Consider the following 24,157-nt stretch of genomic DNA (forward strand, 5'->3'; position numbering starts at 1 on the left):
TTTATATATTATTTATATATTATTGGCAGAAATAGAGGGCCCCAAAATCAAATTTTGCTTAGGGCCCCATGGAGGCTTGGGCCGGCACTGGGTACCGTGTGTATATTAAAGATGCTAAAAAGTAAACCAATGTATGCTAAACTTGCTCAACAAAACATCCACTTTGTATGTGTTATAATTTTTTTCATAGGGAGAAAGTAAATTAGTGGAAAAAGTAATAATTAAAGCTGGCAAAAATAACAAGTTAACACATGCGATTAATCACAAAAAAATATTGCATTAATCGTGTTTAAACACGCAATTTATTTATACTGCACATGTTCCTTTACCTTCAAATCAATTTTAACATAAAATTGCATTTTTGTCCAAATATGAATATTTTTAAGGTTATTTAAATGTTTAAGTTAATTGAAATTATGCGTCCAATAAATACAACTATTAATACTTGTGATTAATCGTGATTAAACCCAATTCTAAAGTGTGACTAATCAAATGTTTTAAAATCAATCATTTGACGTCACTACTAATCGCATACTGTATAATCCATTAATTTTATTGCACAAATTTGTCAAGGGCCAATAAAAATTGCGCTGCGGGCCGAAATTGACACCGCTGCAATAAATGATTAAGGCACCCCCACGATGTCTCCTGGGATCCATAACTTATTTATGATTCTAATTTAGTGTAAAATAAAAATAATTTCTTTCTTTTTTTATTTATTTATTTTATTTTTATTTTTTTATAGATAGGATAAATAAATATTTTCTTGGATAAAGAGGAAAGTAAACAATATAAAAATAATTACATAAGGGAGAAAAGGGAAAGAAAAAATAGTAATTAAATGAAAATGTTAGTGGACCAGCAGCACAAACAATCAAGTGTGCTTCAGGGACTGTGTTGTGTCCCTTGCAGAAGTGTTGTCCATGTTGTGGAAACCAGAATATTGTTGGCAGAAAGAAACAACCCCTTTTGTGTGAGTGGGTGTGTGTGAGTGTGAATAGGGGAGGGAGGGTTTTTTTTCTGGGTTGATGCACTAGTTGAAAGTGTATCGTGTGTTTTTTTCTATGTTGATTTAATAAAAAATTTTAAAAAAATAAATAAATAAATAAATAAAAATAATTCAACGGGGTTTTTTTTAGCATGGAAACCAACAGTGTATTTCACTTGAATGTTACAATATTCAATGAACAGTAGACAATAACCTGTTTAAGCATATACAAAAAATATAATATGTATAAATGTACTAAGTACGGAATGATTTTGTCTTGTAATTGCAAGTACTTCCAAAAAAAGCGCAAAATACTCTACTACGGTAGCCTGCAGCCTTTCCAAATCGCGCTTTTTTAAGTTTGACCCTCGTCGCTTGCCTTTTAAGCCGTACGTGGCAAACACACGGCCGCTGCGTTCGGAGCTTCTTCTGTCCTGCAACAATTCACTCATACAAACTCAACCACAGCCAGGAGCAACATAACAAGGATATATATATATTTTTTATCTTCGTCGGGATATTTTTGTAAAATACACGAACAATGTTTACTACGTCGGAGCTGGTTGTCTTGCTGGCCGTCCTATCCGCCACGGCGTCCGGCTACTTCGTTAGCATCGACGCCCAAGCCGACGAGTGCTTCTACGAGCGGGTCAACTCCGGTACTAAGATGGGCCTCATGTTTGAGGTGGCAGAAGGAGGCTTTTTGGATATCGACGTGGAGGTGAGGTAGACCATAGACAACATCAAGCCACCGCGCACGTTTGTTTCTACCCCCACTTAATTACCGCTGACACGTTAAGGCCTGTCAGAGCGAACCGGCGCTATCAGTTAGCATTGTCCATGCTAACTCACCCCGAGTCATTTACATATCATATTTAATATCTTAAGGGTTTGATTCACTCGGTCTGTTTTAGTAATGTCGTCTGTATTGTTGTTCCATTGATTGCAAGGAAAGACAGGGCGTTAATCTTCGCGTCCAGTTTTGACACACGCTTGCAGTCATTTCGCCATATTATAGAGCCACATTTCCAAATAAACCATGCTCTGAAGTAATAAACCATGCTCTGAAGTACACAGCTTTGAAGTCATGAATGTGTGAACGTTGGGCTTTCAAATATGTACATACATATTTGTTAAATGCATGTCACCCACTTGCCATATGTTTCTTCGAGGACCAGGCGCTTTTTAATTATTAACTACCGGTGGTTGTTCTTGATTTTAATTATATGCACATATGTCTCCAGTCATCTGTGTGTGTGTGTATATATATATATTTTATATATATATATATATATATATATATATGTATATATGTATGTGTGGGGAAAAAAAATCACAAGACTATTTCATCTCTACAGGCCTGTTTCATGAGGGGGGGTACCCTCAATCGTCAGGAGATTTTAATGGGAGCATTCGCATACCATGGTTTATATAGGGCACAGAGTGGGTGGGTACAGGCTGGCCTAGGGGCGTGGTGATTGGTTCATGTGTTACCTAGGAGGTGTTTCCGTCTATGGCGGCATGTTGTTACAATTTCGCTGCGCTTGTTGAGGGATGACAGGTCTGGACGGTAGATAATAAACAGTTTCTCTTTCAAGCATAGGTTGCATCTTTTATTACCACTATTGTAAGGTGTGCTGGATGCAAGAATTTGCCATGTTATTGAATATTCAACATTATTGTCTTTGAGGTCCCAAATGTGTTTGCTGAGTTCTGTGGTATTTCGCAGGTTTTTGTTCCTGAAAGAAGCCTTGTGGTTGTTCCATCTGGTTTTGAATTCACCCTCGGTTAATCCTACATATGTGTCGGATGTGTTAATGTCCTTGCGTATTACCTTAGATTGGTAGACAACTGATGTTTGTAAGCATCCCCCGTTGAGGGGGCAATCAGGTTTCTTTCGACAGTTACATGCTTTGTTGGTTTTGGAGTCGTTCTGACTGGGGGTCGACGGCTCATTTGCAATTGTTTTGTTGTGGTTTGAGATGATTTGTCGTATATTGTTCATGCAGCTGTAGCTCAATTTGATGTTGTTCTTGTTGAATACTTTTCTTAGGTTGTTGTCTTTGGGAAAGTGTTTGTCAATCAGGTTGAGGAATTTGTGTCCAATGTTCGTTGAGACGTTTTTGCTGTATGGGGGGTTGTACCAGATGATGCCGTTTCGTTTTCTGTTTTTTTTTTGGCTGGTTTCCTGGCGTGGGTTCATAGGTGAGGGTGAAATTGTATCCGCTTTCATCAAGGGCTTTTTGGTACGGGGGGGTTGCTTGGTCAAATTCAGCTTTGCTAGATGACAGCATCGATAGCCTTTTATTGATTCCGGTAGGTATTCTTTTCGTGGTGGTGGGTGAGTGGTTGCTGTCATGGTGCACGTATTGGAGTGTTGTGTTGGGTTTCGTGAATGGTTGGTAGCTGTTATTTCTCAGGTTGAAAGTGACGTCAAGAAAGTTGACGGTTTGCTTGTTGGCTTCAATCGTGATCCGTAGGCCGTTCTCTTTGAAAATTTGGCATATGCGCTTCTTGGTATTCTCGCTGCTCCTTGGCGAGGCGCGACACACTGCCAGTCAGTCCGTCATCACGGTAAATACCAAGGTTCAGATTGAGGCTAGCGAGCTGGGAGAGGAGGAAACTCCCAACGAGTTCACACGTTTCTGCTCCGTCAAAACTTCCCATAGTGACGTCAAATGTTGCATTGTTCTTTTTTTGCCATGGTGTACTGTTGTGGATGAGAATGGAGTTTTTTGCGTGGATGATGATGTTTCTTTCGTTGCCTGTGATTGAGTCGTAGTCTGAGGCGAAGTCTAGTGCTTGAGTCAGTAGGTCTTGCGTGATGGAAGGGTAAAATTCCTCGATATCAAAGGAGATAAAGTTGTGCTGTTGTTTGTCTTGGATGTTGTTGAACCATTTGATTACTGCTGCTGTATTTCTCCATTGGTTGAGTGGTGTTTTGTCCTTGATTTTTGTGTTGACTCTGTCCAGGATTATTTTGCTGATTTTTCCTATTTCAGATTTAGTTGGGTTTATTAGTCGGCATATATATATATATATATATATATATATATATATATATATATATATATATATATATATATATATATATAAAATGTATATGACGGCGTGGCGCAGTGGAAGAGTGGCCGTGCGCGACCCGAGGGTCCCTGGTTCAATCCCCACCTAGTACCAACCTCGTCATGTCCGTTGTGTCCTGAGCAAGACACTTCACCCTTGCTCCTGATGGGTGCTGGTTAGCGCCTTGCATGGCAGCTCCCTCCATCAGTGTGTGAATGTGTGTGTGAATGGGTAAATGTGGAAGTAGTGTCAAAGCGCTTTGAGTACCTTGAAGGTAGAAAAGCGCTATACAAGTACAACCCATTTATCATTTATCATTTATATGCTATGCACCTGGGGATAGGTTGATTGGTAAAAACTAAATTGGCCCGAGTGTGTGAATGTGAGTGTGAATGTTGTCTGTCTATCTGTGTTGGCCCTGCGATGAGGTGGCGACTTGTCCAGGGTGTACACCGCCTTCCGCCCGATTGTAGCTGAGATAGACTCCAGCGACCCCAAAGGGAATAAGCGGTAGAAAATTGGTGGATGGATATATATATATATATATATATATATATATATATATATATATATATATATATGGCCCTGCGATGAGGTGGCGACTTGTCCAGGGTTTTTGATTGATTGATTGAGACTTTTATTAGTAGGTTGCACAGTGAAGTACATATTCCATACAATTGACCACTAAATGGTAACACCCGAATAAGTTTTTCAACTTGTCCACTTAAATTGATTCATGATACAGATATATACTATCATATATACTATCATCATAATACAGTCATCACACAAGAAAATCTTCAGGGTGTATACATTAAATTATTTACAATTCGGGGTGTGGGGGGGGGGGGGTTTACGTTTGGTTGTTATCATCAGTCATCAATAATTGAGAACAGAGAAATGGATATTGAAACAGTGTAGGTCTGACTTGGTAGGATATGTACAGCAAGTAGTGGACATAGAGAGAGAGAGAGATCAGAAGGCATAAGAAAATAATCTACATTTGATTGTTTACATTTGATTATTAACAATCCGGGGAGGGTGTTAGTTTAGGGTTGAAGTTGCCTGGAGGTGTACTTTTATTGCGGTTTTGAAGGAGGATAGAGATGCCCTTTCTTTTATACCTGTTGGGAGCGCATTCCACATTGATGTGGTGTACACCGCCTTCCGCCCGATTGTAGCTGAGATAGGCTCCAGCGACCCCGAAGGGAATAAGCGGTAGAAAAATGGATGGATGGAGATATATATATATATACACACACACACACACACACGCGTTAGGTCAGAAAAAACACAGAGGCTATATCATTCCTACAAGCCTGTTTCACAGGGAAACCTGTGATACAGGCTCTACCATGGTATTGCGTACTGTATAGTGGATAAACCACAGAAACCTCGACTATATATATATAGTGTTTCCCCCAGAAAATTGGTGGTGTCTCTCCAAGGGGAAGGGGGTGGGTGGGTGTAAGGGACAGCGTAACTCGGCTTGTCGCCATCACGTCTCCATTTCATCGCTGCCACCACAGCCTGAGGGGCGGGGGGGCAATAGACTACAAACTGTAGTGACGTAGGCCGGCTTCGTCGCGTGAGAAAGCCTACAATTTTTGGTTGTGTTTTCCGCTCCATATGCTGAATGCCGATATACTATATATATCTCAATATTTTTTCCGTAAAGTAAAAACAATACACAAAACAGTCCGAGTTACCTGAGATACTAAGTATGTAATTATTATGCCTTGGTAAGTCAATAATTTGACTTATAATTTACTAAATCAAAATAATGACAAAATGACTTACTAAGTCAAAATAATGACTTAAGTCAAATTAATGACTTACTGTAAGTAAGCGTCTGCAATAAGCGTTTGAAAAAAAGAGTTAAAAGTGGGGCCACATGCTGACATATGCTCAACTCATCATGCTTCACTTATTACAGCATTTGGGAAGCATGTAGTTGATTTTTATTATGTAAATGTTATATTTTTATCAACATATGATAGCAGGGACCCTGCCATTCAAAACTAGACTGCTACATTACTAATGATTAATGTAACTATAGCTGAAAAAAATAGTACAATAGCAATAGGAGAGACTATTCATCCCTGAACACCATGGAGTCCATATACGCTTTATGATGCAGTTACATTATTATATCAACTATCAGAGACAGCTTCAGGAAACTCTTCATTTAACATAATGCCCTTTTTTGCTGCTTCAACACAGCTCAATCAACACAGAAAAAGGTAAAGTGAAATAGCTTAGTTGTTAACTGTAGGTCAATAATGCTTGTCTTTCCCCCAGACAGACAGACACACGCACGAACGTACGTACACGCACGCACGCACACACACCGCACAGGACTGCGAGCGAGCTGAGCTGGCGCTTATGTTTCTAGCACATCAACGGGCTCATAGTGATGTTACTAGTAGTTGACTGGGAGGTGTTTATTATAATTTGGGGTCCGCTGCCTTATGCTCACCTGCTAAACACCTTTCTGCTAACCCCACAGCAGGAGCACTGACTCCATGCGCTCTGAATACGCACTGCTGATTGGCTGTTACATGCGCTCTGCGTGTAACCAATCAGATGGTTCTGTGGGTGGGACAATGCTGGGTGCTGCAGAGACGTACTAAGAGAGGCAGAGGCAGAACTAAGCGGAGCAACTTGTTAAGACTTTAGTCTAGGCGGTGGCTCTTTGTTGTTCAGGCGGCTGCCTAAACAACAAAGCGCTACGGGAAACCCTGATATATATATATATATATATATACACACGCACACACACACACACACACATGGGCAGCACGGTGGTACAGGGGTTAGTGCGTTTGCCTCACAATACGAAGGTCCTGGGTTCGATCCTGCGCTCGGAATCTTTCTGTGTGGAGTTTGCATGTTCGTGGGTTCCCGCCGGGTACTCCGGCTTCCTCCCACCTCCAAAGACATGCACTTGGGGATAGGCTGATTGGCAACACTAAAATTGACCCTAGTGTGTGAGTGTGAATGTTGTCTGTCTATCAGTGTTGGCTCAGAGGTGGCGACTTGTCCAGAGTGTACCCCGCCTACCGCCCGAATGCACCCGAAAGGGATAAGCGGTAGAAAATGAATGGATGGATGTCTCCATAGGTTTATGGCTGAAAACTACCACGATATGTGTTTTATATCGGTCGATAGCGATAATTCTGTATATTTCTTGTGTCCTATCAAAAATAAGGAGCAGAAATAAAGTTTATTAAATTCAAAGATTTATATTTAAAATGTAACCTTCCTCCCAATATAATACATTCAGCTATTAAGGCAAAAAGGAAATGTCAATACAACCATGGAAAACACTCAATGTAAATACAATTCTAAAATCACATTGATCACTTAATAACCTCTAAAAATTAAGGGGCACAAATAGGGAATATGTGAGACATGCTTATTAACGTGTAACTAAATAGTTCAAACTGTGTGAAATTGTAAACATAAAGAAGCCTTAACTATTGTTTGCAGGTTTACGTCTAAGAAGTTATGGCGGTGTATAATTTATTTGGTCTGTTATTCTTAAGTATGGAAAGTTATGTTATGCAGTAATTATTGGACCAAATTAATTATTTTAAAGTAGCAGAGTTGTGATATTTTGTAATTTATTTTATTTATACAGTCATGCACTTTAGTTCTTACCTGTTTTTTTCCGTATATCCAACCAGGGAATGGACGAGGGTTGAAAAGAAAAGTTGGTCTGTTATTCTTGAGTATGTAAAGGAATTTATGTTATGCTTACTTAAACTTAAAAGATACATCTCCAAATGCACTGGGACACATCATCAGTGATGTATCCTGAATTCATTGGGTGTTTCGGGTCTCGCAACATCAGACACCCTCGTCCAGGCGACCCAGCCGGGGTGATCAAGTCCCTGCTTGTGTCCCAGTAGCAACCCATGGATCTGCCCTTTTCAGCCACAACCACCTCGTGGCTTTCTCTGCCACAAGGTGGTTGCGGCTTGAATGGCCCTCCTTTTGGCCGCCCCTGTGCTCCCAATCGGCCAAGGACTTTGCAGAGGGAGCGTCCTGCAAAGCCACGGCAGCCAACTTCTATTGGCTCATAGAAAGTCTTCCAGCCCCTGACCCTGCACTCCTCCACCAGTTTCTGATACTTGGCACGTTTCCTTTCGTTGGCTTCCTAAATCCGGTCCTCCCAAGGCACTGTTAGTTCCGGCATGATCAGGTGTTTCGAAGCCTCTGAGATGATGATCATGTCTGGCCAGAGAGATGTTGTTACAATGTGCTGGGGGAACCTCAGTTGTTTTCCCAGGTCAACGTGTAGCTGCCAATCAGGGGCTGTGTGAAGGAGTCCTGTTGTTGTCTGTTGAAGTGCACAAGGTCTCTCTCTCCAGCTTTGATGAATGATATTGCCTTCTTTGGCGCATGATGTTGCTTGCTGGTGCTGATGGCTGAGGCTATGCTCTCAGCAACTGCTTTGAGTACCTGGTCATGGCGCCAGCGATAGCGACCATCAGCCAGGGACTTTGGGCAACTGCTGAGGAGATGTTCCAAGGAGCCTCTTCCGGAGCAAAGGGAGCAGGAGGGTGTCTCGCTCTTCCCCCACACATGGACAGAGAGCCTCGCCATTCGCCAGTGAGAAGTGCCTCAAACTAAAAGAAATTAGGAGAAAAAAATATGATTATAAAGCCAAATGTCCCGTTGTGGGAATATTTCAGCTTTAAATCAGATTTGCGATATGAGCCCATCTCCACGGACGAATGAGAGAAAATGCAGTCTTGATCATGTGGTAGCATTAAACAAAAAGAGAACGTCCGACCTAATTTTTACAATTGGGGGGAAAAAAATGCACTTTAAGACATTCAAAATCTATTTAGTTTGCATTTTTGCTTACAGAAATCAGTCCAGAAATGAGTTGTTTACCTTCCAATTACAGTACAGTACACAAACAATTCTACAGTTATAATAAATGTTTTTATCCTTTTAAATGATTACTTGCATTATTTTTATATATTATGATTACATTATCAACACTGTCTTTCTCTAGTTAAAGAGCATTGTGTAGACAAAATCTGAGTCTGTCTGCATAAAGCCAAATATTTTTTTAAGTAAATTATTGCATATTTTTCTGTGTGGCACCTTGAGACAAGAATATGTTGATTGACAGTCTAAAAGTAACATGTCTTCCTTCACTCTTTATTTTTGCAGTTTAATGCATTTTTATGTATAGAATATAAAATTGTAAATCCAATCGCGATTTTGGAGAGAAAAATCTCAGTTACGTTTTTTTCTCAATATCATGCAGCCCTAATTGACTTTTCCTGTTTTATCGAAAATGTTTTCGCTCTCTGCAGCAGTCATTTTTACTTTCTCTTCTCACTCCAAATAGAGAATCAACAGCAAGATGGTGCAACTAAACTTGATACTGTTCATTGATTTGCTGTTAGCGTGTCCCTCCCATTGTTCAGTGATCCCTTCCTGTTTTGCTAGGTTACAAGCATGCGAGTGCTTTTGTATATGCAACCAACTTTGGTTTGCAAATTCTGGTTTCTTTTGACCCCAAAAAATATATATATATATATATCGAAAGTTTTATCAAACGCATTTTTTATTGATTACGTGTCAATCGCCATATATAGATATTGTTTTATCAGCTTAGCTCTATTAGATGTTTCTTTTTTTACAATTACATATGTAATTACATACATTTCCATATGTTGGACAATGCCCATATGTAAAATTATCCTTTCTTGTTTTTAATGGTGGCCGTCCTCTGGTTCTTGCAGATAACCGGACCCGATGGTAAGCAGATCTACAAGGGCGACCGGGAGTCCAGTGGCAAATACTCGGTCGCGGCACACATGGACGGAACCTACAAGTTCTGCTTCAGCAATAAAATGTCTACGATGACACCCAAGATTGTCATGTTCACCATTGACATCGGAGAGGCACCCAAAGGCCAGGACATGGAGACAGAAGGTGTGGACGCCACACTTTACATTACACTGATTCTGTTCCCGGCATGCCGAGTGCTCTCTCTCCCTTATTAAGCTGTTTTTGACTCTTTTTCTGGACACTTTTTTTCCCTCTTTGTAGGTGGTGGCAATTGGGATGGTAGGCAGGCTGTTATGAAATACAATGTGGAGTTTTCTTGCACTCTAACCAGAGTTGTTAAATTACACTAATAGTGTGAATTCCTGTGCATAAACTGAAGATTTAGTAGCGTTTGAGTGGTTTGACTTGTAGCACAGCCCTAAAAGCTTTCACCCTGTAAGCTTCATGTTTGCAGGCACATACTTAAATGTGCACTTTGAATCCAGATGTGAACCTTTTGTTGCTCGTCCTGTTAATTATGTTTGCTGCACTTTGCACTGCGGGAGACAACAAAAAAATTGCATGTTTGATCTAGTAGTGTGTGACTTGAGCACACACTGGCTCCTTTGTGACCGGTGTTTTCTGTTTCAGCTCACCAAAACAAGCTGGAGGAGATGATCAACGAGCTGGCCGTGGCCATGACTGCTGTGAAGCATGAGCAGGAGTACATGGAGGTGCGCGAGAGGATACACCGAGCAAGTGAGTGCACAGCTGAACTATGCTTGACTGAAAATGCGTGAAATTGCTTGTGACGTGTGATTTGTCGTCCCCATCTAGTCAACGACAACACAAACAGCCGAGTGGTCTTGTGGTCTTTCTTTGAAGCCCTCGTCCTGGTGGCCATGACGCTCGGACAGATTTACTACCTGAAGAGATTTTTTGAAGTGCGACGAGTGGTGTAGGGCGGTGGCGGTGTGAGCCCTCTACGTCCTCCTCTTGGTGTCCCTACGCCAAGACAGTTATTTACAATCTGCAAACGAGACTGGCAGTTTTCACTATTTCTCATTTGTATGTACATTTGGAAACAAATGGCCACAAGATTATGGAGTGGATGCATTTTTTGTTGTTGTTGTTGGTTTTAACAGATTTTTTTGCTCCCTAAATGATTTTGACAATTGCATTCAGTAAAGCCTAATCAATCGTGAAATATCTGCTTGTACTGTTAAATAAAAGCAGTCAAATGGAAGTTGATGGAGATGACATGTTAAATAGGCTTTGTGTCAGTTTGGGTGGGGTCATGTGCTGGTGCTTTGCTCCAAACAGCACTTGTGTGTAGCAGCTACTTCAAAGGGTAAAATATAAGGTCAAGTTGTGCAAAAGTTAATTTAAATTTGTGAGGAATATAAAGTGTAACCAATGCGCCACATGTTGGTGGGGGGGGGCTATGACTGCTGTGTGCTTTATGTTGCTGCTCAGTTATTTTGTTGAGGGCTTTTAAATTATGCGATTGTTTGAACTTTTGTTTTCCTGTTTTGGAACACTTTCAGTCAGACGCAACCTTTTTTCCTCATTTTAACATCCATTTCTTTTTTGCTCTTTGCGAAACGTCCAAAGCTGTCTCTTCACCTCGGGGCGGCTGCATCCTGTGTGTCGCGTCTTACTGAAAGTTTCACTTTTGTATTGAAAAAAAAAACCAACCTTTGCTGTTGCTTTGGCAGGAAAACTACTCTGCACTCAAGTATCTCCTTTTCTGATTCTAACACACTGAAGAACCCATCTGTACAAATGTAGAATGGTTGAAAAAAAGCCCCAGTTTTAATAAAGAAATTCTATACAATGACTGCGATGTCTTTAAATTGAAAGTGGTCATGTTTGAGGTGACGGATGAATTTGTCTATAGAAAATACATCATGGACAATTTATAATAGCAGCAACCAAAAAAAATCAAAACACCTATTCAAAATATGACATTAACAAGCAAGAATAATCTCACAAACAAAATCTGCTGTAAATAACACATGCTATATCATTCATTTTCTAGCAGTTTTAATGATAACCAAATAGTTACTTTTTCGGTGAGGATTTTTTTTTTAAATAGACCCTTATTTTAAAGTAAATTCGGTTGGGAACCTTTCTACATGAGTTCGTCGTTCCCCGCCGGAGTAAACACCAGCGCACCGGAAGTAGTCGCATCGTGGCGGAAATAGCTTTAGCATCAGCTAACAACTTGAGCGTGTTTTTTATTTTTCATCATGGACAACACGACAGACGGGACGTGGAATAGTTTATCGGTAAAACTCAGTGGCGGAATCTTACAGACGCTCAAAGAGCTTACATTCACGCACACGACACCTGTACAGGTAATTAGAAATCATTTTTTAAAAATTGTTAAAACCTGACCCTTGTATACACAAACATGTTGTTTTTCTCCCAATCCTTGCAGTCTGCTTGCATTCCTCTCTTCATGAGCAACAAAGATGTGGCTGCTGAGGCGGTTAGTGACTTACTCGTAGCAAATAAAGTCGCACAACATTAGTGTATATTTGCCATGAAGTGTATCAATGTTGTCTTCAGGTGACTGGGAGTGGAAAGACTTTGGCTTTCGTCATTCCTGTTCTGGAAGTTCTGCTCAAGAGAGAAGAGAAGCTTAAGAAGATGCAGGTAAAGACAATGGAGCATGATCAAAATGGATCAAATCAGAGCACTTTCTAGCTAATAAATCATTTGTTTTTATAAAGCTTGTGTAATGTTCATATACGGTACATAGTTTTCACGCCCGACTGATTTCCCATGATGCTCCGCGCGATCCGCCATTTTAAAAGGCAAGCGCACCGGTACAACATCAGCAAATTCATCGAACCCGTTCACAAACGTATGCATAATGGCCGAGAAACCAGCAAAAAAGAAGTATAAAGAAGGCTTGGACAACCAGACGTTGGAAAGATACAACCAGAAGACACAATGCATAGGCGTTGACCCGTACGAAGTGCCGAAACAAAGTTTCACGTATGACCACAAATGCCTCCCGGCCATAACGTACATAGACATTTTGAACTACCTCGTCAATTACACCAGTGCCTATACAATGGAGGAATTGAGGGCATTCAAGTCTCTGGAGGCGTACAACCAGTTTATTAACGGATGGGTCAGCGACGTTAAAAGCATGACTGCAAACGAGAAAGTGCTTGTAGTGGGCAGGGTATGTATGTATAACGTACATTAAAACCATGTGTTTAGCGAGGACACGTCGGACTCCTCTAACTTATGACAAGGTTGATACCTAAATATTTTATCCATTGAGATCTACAACTCATTTCGTGTACAAGCAACCTGGGCTGAGATGGGCGCTATATATCCTGAGGGGGGGGGGGGGGGGGCTTTCGCTTTCGTGGTCCATCCCATAAAGGGCTTCGAGAATAGCAAATTGACAAAAAAATAAACAAACATCGTTCTAAAATGTTTAATAAACAGATTGAGACGTAATCCTACCTGTTACAAAGTGATCAGAACATATTTTGGAATGTTGAGATGGCTCCTCTTTCCTGTTGATGCTTGCCAACCACAAGCGTCGTCTCTCCTCGCTGATTTTCCTTGTCTGTTCTCCTTCGTTGTGTCTAATTTTAGGAATACTGAAAAATCCTCGCTGCACTGATCCATCCCGTCGATTTGTACATCCATTCACCCAACAGGAAATAACCATTATGCGCCTTTCACCAGTGTTTGCTCGAAGCTATTGTCAATAATCGTGAAGCGTGTCAACTAGGCCAGGTGTGTTTTGTTTGCCTCCCAAGATGGCGGATGACCCGGGATAACCCGGATGTGTGACGTCACGTAAACACCATGTATTGTTGTTACTCAGCCAGCTTTTATGGGTTTGATGGACCCCGTTGCATTTTGTGGCTTTTAATGCCTCACAATCAAACACTTTTATGTTAAAATACTGAACAGATGTTTACCTTATCCCAACAAACATCTGTTCAGTATTTTAACATAAAAGTGTTTGATTGTGAGGCATTAAAAGCCACAAAATGCAACGGGTCCATCAGACCCACAAACGCTGGCTGAGTAACAACAATATGAACGTTGCACGAAAAATTTCTCTGCCAGTTTCTGCATCCCACAGGGATTCTTCTTTTGTGTTTCTGCACCTGCGGTTCCCACACAAGGTTACAACATTGTTTGTCAGCACTGTCTGCTCTCATATTCTCGCACATTTGACCCTTTGATGCTCTGTGTACCTACTAGAGATGCGCGGTTTGCGGACACAACCGCGGAGTCCGCGGATTATCCGCGGATCGGGCGGATGAAATAAAAAAAAATAAGATTTTATCCGCTCGCGGGTCGGGTCTGGCGGATTAATTAGATTTTTTTTTTTTTTTTTTTTTTTTTTTTTTTTGCGGGTGGCAGTTAAACCAATTGGGAAATATATATACATAGTTAAATGTTGTTACCCACATACGAAAAACGAGCAGGCACCTGCTGCATATGCCACAACAGAAGAAAAAAAAAAAAAAGAGATGGACACTTTTACGGAGCGGAGAAGGCCCCCGACGCCTCGCCGGGGTCCGGGACCGAGGCCCCTTCCCCCGAGAGGGCCCCACCGGGAGCCGTAGCTGAGGCGATCCGCGAGAAGGGCCTGACGCACGTCCAGGGTCACTACCGCGCCCACCGCACCGACACCCCGCCTCGTCCGCTTTCGACGCGGCCGGCGTCACGCGCAGCAGGTAAGCAGCTTACCTGCCCGCCACCCCCGTGGCCGGGAGCTCGTAACATGGGTCACTCCGCGCGCTCCGCCCGCGCAGCTTACCTGCTTGCCACCCCTGTTGCCGGGGGCACGTAAAAGGGGTCACTCCGCGCTCAGTGCGCTCACGAAAGGGGTGGGGCTCACCCTGGTTGATATAGAGAGCAGGACAGTGGCCATGGAATTTCATTTAAGGTTTGTGATAAACCATCAAACTCATTCGTTAAAAGGACTCTATAGTAATATAAAGCGAATTTTTCTGGACATTATCATGCAAGAAAAGTTTATTTTTGGGATCGCGATCACCGCGTAATGATTTTTAAAGGTTGCATTACATTATTAACTGTCCCATGTGATCAGCCAGTGCAATTGGAAGTCCATGCTCAATTATTGCCTCCGTAAATAAAACTTCGGCATTCATCACATCCAAAGAATCTGTTTGGGCGACGAAAAACGTTGAAAGTTTTCCACTTGTATCGCTAGCAACGGCATTAGACTTGTGTTTTTTTGTCCCAACGTGGTCTTTTACATCGCTAATTCCTCCGTGTCCGATCGAAAAATCTTGTCTGCACAAGGTGCAATTCGCGTAGTTTTCACCCTTTTTTTTTTATTTTATTAATATTAGATATATAACAACGGGCGGATGGCGGGCGGATGCAGTTCTGATCAAACGTTACATCGGGTGGATGGCGGATGGTTGACGACTTTCTGACGCGGTTGCGGATGAGATAAATTGCCTATCCGCGCATCTCTAGTACCTACACTCTGTCCTCCTCCTGTCCAGTGGACCCGGACATCTTATTTGTAATAGAAATGTGTAGGGGGGGGGTGTATGGTGTGTGTGGTCATTAAATATGTATTCTAATATATGTTCTTCACAGAAAATGAGCCCAAAGTCAGTGAGTCTCAGTTTGAAAAATTAATCAATTGTATCATTTTTCTTTTAATTAAAAATCAAAACGGGTCACACAGACCCGAACACCACACAAGGGATGACTTATCAAGTTAGAGCGTGCACAGAACACATCAAGTACAGAAATAAAATGAAACTGTAATTAAAAAAAACAAACAATTCCTTACTTTTATTCCTCTGGTTGTCTTGTACACTGGAAAAAGCTTTGCAAGGGAGGGAGAGACAGGAAATGGCAATTATAAGACTAATACTCCATTCCGTAGGAGCAGATCCTTTGAACATGATCAAAGATACCATTATAGAATAGAGTAGAATGGACTTTATTGTCATTATATTTGCATATAACGAGATTAAGGACTCCAATTTAAGTTGCGGTAGTGGGAACAAATATAGGGTAAAAATAAATTACACAAGAGGTAATAAAGAAAAAAAACTAACAATTGAAATAAACATACTACTATCCAATAAAAATAATAAGCAATCCTGTACAATATACAAAACACGATAGAAATACAAAATACTGTACAATATACAGAGCAAGACAAGAGTACCGGATTAATAAATAACAATCAGTGTCGGATGTATTGCACTCGAAGGGTAATATTGCACAGTAGGGAATTAGGGTAGGATATTGTATAGGGGTGAATTATTATTATAAGTTAGAGTTCAAGATGGTGACAGCTCTGATGCACCTGTAGCGCCTGCCCGATGGTAGCAGGTCGAACAGGTGGAAGCCAGGGTGTGTGCTGTCCTTGGTGATGCTTTTTGCTCTGTTGAGGCAACAGGAGTTGTGTAAATCCTTCAGGTAGGGGAGGGGGCAGCCGATGCTTTTTTGAGCAGACTTTATGACCCTCTGAATCGCCTTCTTGATGGACGTGACGTTTGAGTGCCTTTGACCGGAATCAGTATTGATTTCAACATTCTGTCAACATTTTACCATGTCTAATTTCACTTCACTGTTCACTTTCTTTTTCTGGATGCACGGCCATCAGAAGAGTCTGCCTCACATTTGGGAAACAGCAAAACTCAGTCCCTCCAGGAATTTTGTGATGTCACGATTGCGTCAATTCAAGCAAATTCCAACAAATTTCAAAAAAATCTTGTGCGGCCTCGCAACTTTCTCCAACGTCCACAACTTCCCCGCACATTTTGGCCAATCAGTGTAATTTTGGCTAGTCAAATTTGTCTCCGAGCGGCGCTCAAACCTGCACGTTAGTGATGGGTTGATGAGGCGTCATGAAGCGTTTCGACACATTGCAAAACTGTATTGATACTGTGTCGATACTGTGTCACTAAATACTGACATCTGCTGGACATTAAAAATCCCTACAGGCAACCTATGGACCGACTCAACTGACACTGATTTTATGACCTAGTACAGTGGTTCTCAAATGGGGGTACGCGTACCCCTGGGGGTACTTGAAGGTATGCCAAGGGGTACGTGAGATTTTTTTTTAAATATTCAAAAAATAGCAACAATTCAAAAATCCTTTATAAATATATTTATTGAATAATACTTCAACAAAATATGAATGTAAGTTTATAAACTCAGTGAAGCACAAGCTCAGGTTTGTCACTAAAATGTCTGTCAAAAAGAACTGTGAAAAGAAATGCAACAATGCAATATTCAGTGTTGACAGCTAGATTTGTTGTGGACATGTTACATAAATATTGATGTTAAAGATTAATTTTTTTGTGAATAAATGTTTAGAATTAAGTTCATGAATCCAGATGGATCTCTAATACAATCCCCAAAGAGGGCACTTTAAGTTGATGATTACTTCTATGTGTAGAAATCGTTATTTATAATTGAATCACTTGTTTATTTTTCAACAAGTTTTTAGTTATTTTTATATCTTTTTTTCCAAATAGTTCAAGAAAGACCACTACAAATGAGCAATATTTTGCACTGTTATACAATTTAATAAATCAGAAACTGATGACATAGTGCTGTATTTTACTTCTTTATCTCTTTTTTTCAACCAAAAATGCTTTGCTCTGATTAGGGGGTACTTGAATTAAAAAAAAATTCACAGGGGGTACATCGCTGAAAAAAAGTTGAGAACCACTGACCTAGTATATACAATAATATAAACCAAGTCATTGTATTTCATTTAGGATTATTTCATAACTTCATTTAAATAGAAATATATTTTTTGTCTTTTTTAGATACAGTCAATAAATAATGTGAACATGTATCATAACATGGAAATCTAAGAGAACGTGTTGAGAATGAGGATGCTTGTGGACCTGGAAATTATTATTTTTTTTTTTTTACACATTTTTATTTTTTTTTAAAACAGTTTTTCCAACATATTCAATTTTAGACGCTTTCTCTTCTTAGTTATTATTTCTCCGGTTGTAGAAAAGACCCGCTCACAGGGCACAGAGGAGGCGTCAGTGCGACACAGTTCGCGTATCGGTCACGTGACCAAAACAGCTCATGATCGGTCACGTGACTTTCTAAAAGCGGTACGCGCACCGACTCAGGGTTTTGCTCTATGAGCTCGACGCATGCGCCGATGCATCGGTGTTGCCGGACCCATCACTACTGCACGTCAAGTGTCTAATCAAAAGTTACGTTTGTTTTTTTGTGTAGACGAAGCAGGAACGGCTACTGTAACAATATAGCAACTTTTTATTGCTCAAATGGCACAATTGTCATCCTCCTTCATAGCTTAGATCTACTTCCTGTTCTGGTCCACAGCGCTCTATACCTTCTGGGTAATATAAACATTTAGCAACACATCGACATCTTCACTTCCTAGTTTACACCAGCATTTACGTGTTAGAGATTTTGGATAGTGATGATAATTTCTCGTCGTCTCTCATTTACCAACAAAATACAATAAGTAAGTGGTCTTTTTCTATTTAATTATTACATTTATTAGTTTACCATGAATTTAATTTGTACAATAATTTGAAAATGAGCTCTAAATATGTGGTTTTACTGCTATCTAGTGTCTACTTTGTGAGGTATAAAACGAGTATTATTTTTAAGTTTTTGTTGAAATTCTGTGTTTTATGGGGTAAAGTTACAAGGAACACTAAAAACAATAACAAATGTATTTTAGTAAAAAAAAAAAAAAAAAGCCTCAAAATATCACAACTTATGCTGCAACTTTCTGAAAAAGACTTTTGCGAAATTTCCAAAAAAAAAGCCAGCAAAATCCTGATTTGACTAAAAAGTGATGTCCTTCCTCAGTGTAGCAAGATGCGACGACCACACACTTCTAACTACTAATTATTTAGTATTTGTTTGACCATTTCTGTGTGTTGAGAGACTCATGTTAGCTGGAGCCTAGCCCAGCTGTATTCGGTTGGAAGCCAGTGTACACCCTGGACAAGTCGCCACCTCATCGCAGGGCTATATATTAAATTAAATTCAAATAATATTATCAGTATATATTATAGTATTGCACGTCATCTTAATTTACTCAGTGAATGGTGTCTACGTTTATATATTAAGTTAAAATAAATCAATATTGGTTTGGATTTTCTCAATAAAATAAAACACCCACATTTAGGGATTGAACTAACAAACTAGGAAATTAGGAATGGGCACCAAATTCTGTACTTTTATAGGCACTGATCAAATTCAGTTGGTACTACTGGTTATGGATTCATATAAAATCAAACACGTGCCATATTTCGATACTTTGTTGCACACAACGTCATGTCTAGTTGCAGACTAAACACAGACTCAAGAAAACAATCACTCAAGCAGCACTCAGGACGGACTTACCGTATTTTCCGCACTATAAGGCGCACCTAAAAACCACAATTTTTCTCAAAAGCTGACAGTGCGCCTTATAACCCGGTGCGCTTTATTACGATTAATTTTCATAAAGTTTCGATCTCGCAACTTCGGTAAACAGCCGCCATCTTTTTTCCCGGTAGAACAGGAAGCGCTTCTTCTTCTACGCAAGCAACCGCCAAGGAAAGCACCCGCCCCCATAGAACAGGAAGCGCTTCACCCGCCCCCGGAAGAAGAAGAAAAAACGCGCGGATATCACCGTACGTTTCATTTCCTGTTTACATCTGTAAAGACCACAAAATGGCTCCTACTACGCGACAAGGATCCGGTTCATAAAAAGACGCAATCTCTCCATCCGCACACGGATTACTACCGTATTTCACAGCAACTGATATTCCTGTGAACTGCACTGTGGAACGGGAGCACGTACGGTGAATATTCGCACCACAGGGAATGAGAAGTCATCCTTCACTGTGGTTCTAGCTTGCCATGCTAACTTCCACCCAGGGTGATATTCAAAAGGAAGACCTTGCCAAAAGAGACCTTTCCAGCCGGCGTCATCATAAAAGCTAACTCGAAGGGATGGATGGATGAAGAAAAGATGAGCGAGTGGTTAAGGGAAGTTTACGCGAAGAGGCCGGGTGGCTTTTTTCACACAGCTCCGAAGGCGAACACACCTTCACTAAGACGGGCAGATAGCGCCGGTCGACAGTGGATCGTAAATGCCTGGGCAGATAGTTTCGGTCACAACTGTGGTCCGAGCTTTCCGGAAGGCAGGATTCACAGAACTGCTGCACAACAACAGCGACACTGAATCCGATGACTTCGACGAGGCGGAGCCGGCCATTTTTGGATCCCACGCTTGCGCAACTTTTCAATTCGGACACCGAAGACGAAGAATTCGAAGGATTTACGAATGAAGAATAACTTCAGAAGGTGAGCGCTATGTTTATTTTGTGTGTTGTGACATTAACGTTCGAGCAACATTATGTTGCTATTTATTGCTCTACACCATTTTGAATTTTACTATGTTTGTGATTGCACATTTGCGTACATTTTGGGACAGAGTTGTTAGAACGCTGGTTTTCAATATATTATTAAAGTTTGACATTCACTTTAGCGCAGCGTTTTTTTGACATTCACTTTAGCGCAGCGTAGGCGCGGCTTATAGTCCGGGGCGGCTTATTGGTGGACAAAATTATGAAATATGTAATTCATAGAAGGTGCGGCTAATAATCCGGTGCGCCTTATAGTGCGGAAAATACGGTAACCAAACTCCCTCAAAGTAATGTTAGAACTTTCAACCCCAACAAAGAAAGTACGCTTGGTAGAAAACGCTTGAATGTAAAGTAAGGCGCCACTCTTCCAAAATGCGCTTGCTTGATGATAATTTACATAGGATTTGCCATAGACAGGCTACTATTAGCATTAGCGATTTTACATAGCAGTATGAACACCTCAAAAGTTGATAATGAAAACTACAATAAAGATGAATGTCTCAATCAAACAGCTAGTGTGTAATAAGCGCACTACTTGTAGTATAAACATTTTGTAGGGCGCAACATAACACATCCAGATGCCTGGAAAAATCTACTTCCGAGTTTGACAACATACAATAGATAGCTTATACAGTACTGTCATATAATGTATTGGAAGTGCAACTGCATTGCAAATGAGACTTAAATGTAATCCTAAAACAAGATATAACAACTAAACAGCAAGGTTATCATAATCAGCTCATTTGTTAATGTTACATTAAAAAATAAAGTTATATTTTCAAACAATTAACATTTACTAACACACACAAAAGTACCACAAATTATCAAAGAGTACAGGTATCGATTCTCAAGTACTGGGAATTGATACCTTATCGGTTCAAATGTGAACAGTACCCATCCCAATACTCTGTCCTAAATTCAGTCATTTAGCTGTAAAATATAATTCAGTCAAAAAAGGTAAAGTTGTGTAGGATTCAGTGTGAACACACCTCTGCGCTATTTTCTTTCCCCCCATGATTTTCTTTGACCATCTGCAGGTGGGTGCGCTGATCATCACGCCCACACGTGAGCTGGCCTTCCAGATCAGTGAAGTCATGGGACACTTCATCCAGAAGTTTCCGCAGTTTACGTGAGTAGACAGTATGCAGCTTACACACACACACACCCACACACAGCATTTAGTATGAATCACAAGTTGCAGAGCAGACCACCACTTCCTGTTTTGTGACATTACGTTTTGATAACTTTCCAGGCAGATGTTAATGATTGGTGGCAACAACCCAATGCAGGACGTGGAGAAGTTCAAGGAAAAAGGGTAAACACGGACCACTCATAAAACAAATCTTTCACAAAGAAACTATACAGTCCTGGAAATAGATGTAGTCTGTTCCATGGCCAAGCTGTAATAAGTTTACGGACCATGTTTTCAGTCGTGGTAACGCAATAACACTCCACTGTCATTATAAAGCAAATTTTATGATTTATTATCACGTACATATAAATTTGTTATGGTGAAAATTCTATGTAGAAAAAAAACTAATTTTGGAGAGATAAAAAAAACATTTTTAAAATACTGCAAATAGTGACACCTTCCTGTTTCCACTATTACTAGGATCCCCAATCCTAATAATAGTGGGAACAGGAAGTTGTGATACTGCCCCCTAGTGGTGTTTTGTAGTTAATGTTGGCATAATAACTCTGTAGTTGGGATGTGAATCTTCCAACAACTCACAATTTGATTTCAAAATCGATTCTTAACTCAACATGATTCTTGCAATATATTATTTGGTATACAAATGATCATGAAGCCATGTAGCCAAAACAGGCTACAGGATACAAAATATATTTTTGGATGTTGAGGTCTGATGTATATGGGCACGGAGAAGGTTAAGAAAACGTCTTTTTAAAATTTGTCTCTTAAATGATTCTTGAAAATTATGATTCGAGTTAGAATAAATAAGAATTGCGATTCAGGTGTGAATATATTTTTTTTCCAGAACTCCTAAATAAATCAAAGGATGCGGGGGCCATTTTGATACATTTTAATTTTCAAAGCCAGTACAGCGGAACTTCGATTTAGGAACGCAATTGGTTCTTGAACAGTGTTTGGAAATCGAAAAGTTTGTATAGTGAAGCACATTTCCCCTTAAAAAATCTTTTTAAATATAAACAATGGGTTCCAGTCTCGACAAAAAATTATATTTTAGCGAATGTTTGTACACTTTGAATACAATGTGAAGCGCTATACAGTACTGTATATCAAACAAACATAACAAGGAGGTGATGAATAAGTTTATTAACAAGCTAAAACAACAACGACAAACTGAACTGTCCTGTATGCGCTGCTCTGTCAACACGCGCACACACAGAAGTCCCTTTGGTGCTCTCACGAAGATCAGAAATCATAAAAATCCTTAACTTTACCATTCATATTGCTACAATAATAAACATTTAAAAAAGTTAAATCCACTTTACATTAATATTGGCAAATGAGCAGCTGACGAGACAGGAGAAAAAAACGCATAAAGGGGGAAAACAAAGAAGGCGTGTGTGTGCGTGTCTTCTTGGAAGATGAACCGCTGAACGGGAGGTAGCATCTTCTTTTCCGCTATGATACAAGTCCACTCTGGCATATTTTTTACAGAAGAGCCCGTTCTCATGACAATTAAGAACTTGCTTAGTACGAAGTTGGCTTCCGCAAACTCTTCAATACGAGTAAGCACAAAATGGCTGCCAGCGGGACACGAAATGAATGAATGAAGCGTAATGGTTCACATACAGCGGTATATTTGACATGATCTAAAAGTTTGCAAATGAAAGAGTTCATTACTCGAGGTGCCCCTGTATAGAGGTTTTTTAGAGAGAAAAAAACACCCTGCATGTCAGTTTTTATTGGAGGTGCACGATAAATATTGTAATAATAATTATCGTGCCGATATGTGGAATTATGATGTCATACTAGTGACATAAAAAAATAGCTTTGGTAACCGGTAAAAAACTTGCTCCAATAAGGCGAGATTACCTGTACTGTGCTGTAGTGAGCAAATCAAGTGCTCCCATTTTCCTGCTCGTGTTGTCCCCTGAGTTCATTGTAAACAAACAATGGGACGGCGTGGCGCAGTGGAAGAGTGGCCGTGCGCGACCCGAGGGTCCCTGGTTCAATCCCCACCTAGTACCAACCTCGTCATGTCCGTTGTGTCCTGAGCAAGACACTTCACCCTTGCTCCTGATGGGTGCTGGTAGCGCCTTGCATGGCAGCTCCCTCCATCAGTGTGTGAATGTGTGTGTGAATGGGTAAATGTGGAAGTAGTGTCAAAGCGCTTTGAGTATCTTGAAGGTAGAAAAGCGCTATACAAGTACAACCCATTTATCATTTAAACATGGCGTCGATCGTTTGGGACTTTTTTCATCACGCTTTAACACATCAAACCTTATGCGCCACCTGAAATGCCAGCATCGCTACGACAGTGTTTTAAAAGCCTACAAAGACGCCCGCTGCTAAATAAGAAACTACACTTAAATGTACATTTAGAAAATAATAGTTAGAAAGACATTAATCTGTCTTGAGAAGCAGGAAGTTATCGTTATCGGCTTGATATGTACATATGTAGATGCTGTATCAGGACAGATCCATTTTTTTGAAGTAATACGTTTGTGACATGAAAAAACACAAGTAATGTAAAAAAACAACCTTGTATTTACTTTTTGGTACTAACATAATACACAAAGCAGTTTGGCTAATGAAAATGAAGTCTAATAAACAAGCTTTGTTCTTCTCTTGGTTCAGTACAGCAGTTTGGCCAACAAAAATGAGGAGCGACACCTCTCACATCAATTACACAATCTTCACAGACTTTGTTCAGTTCGATGAGATGACAAAACATTTTACAGTTTGCAGTTA

At 40.3% G+C, this 24,157-nt stretch overlaps 2 protein-coding genes across 2 annotated transcripts in view; both read left to right on the top strand.

Moving 5' to 3' along the window:
- The first annotated feature begins 1,362 nt into the window (after positions 1-1,362).
- On the top strand, positions 1,363-11,687 carry tmed2 (transmembrane p24 trafficking protein 2). Its single transcript, XM_061931751.2, has 4 exons — positions 1,363-1,709; positions 9,820-10,012; positions 10,499-10,606; positions 10,685-11,687. The coding sequence occupies exons 1-4, from the start codon at positions 1,530-1,532 to the stop codon at positions 10,807-10,809; spliced, it is 606 nt and encodes a 201-aa protein (XP_061787735.1). The 5' UTR covers positions 1,363-1,529; the 3' UTR covers positions 10,810-11,687.
- Positions 11,688-12,029: 342 nt separating this feature from the next.
- Positions 12,030-24,157, top strand: part of ddx55 (DEAD (Asp-Glu-Ala-Asp) box polypeptide 55) — a 39,144-nt gene continuing 27,016 nt past the window's right edge. The window contains exons 1-5 of the mRNA XM_061931631.1: positions 12,030-12,207; positions 12,291-12,341; positions 12,422-12,508; positions 21,294-21,385; positions 21,509-21,571. Of these exons, the coding sequence (XP_061787615.1) occupies positions 12,100-12,207; positions 12,291-12,341; positions 12,422-12,508; positions 21,294-21,385; positions 21,509-21,571 (401 nt within the window). The 5' untranslated portion in view covers positions 12,030-12,099. The remainder of the gene's footprint in view (positions 12,208-12,290; positions 12,342-12,421; positions 12,509-21,293; positions 21,386-21,508; positions 21,572-24,157) is intronic.

This window comes from Nerophis lumbriciformis, linkage group LG39 (genome assembly GCF_033978685.3).
Source record: "Nerophis lumbriciformis linkage group LG39, RoL_Nlum_v2.1, whole genome shotgun sequence".
Classification (NCBI taxonomy): Eukaryota; Metazoa; Chordata; class Actinopteri; order Syngnathiformes; family Syngnathidae; genus Nerophis; species Nerophis lumbriciformis.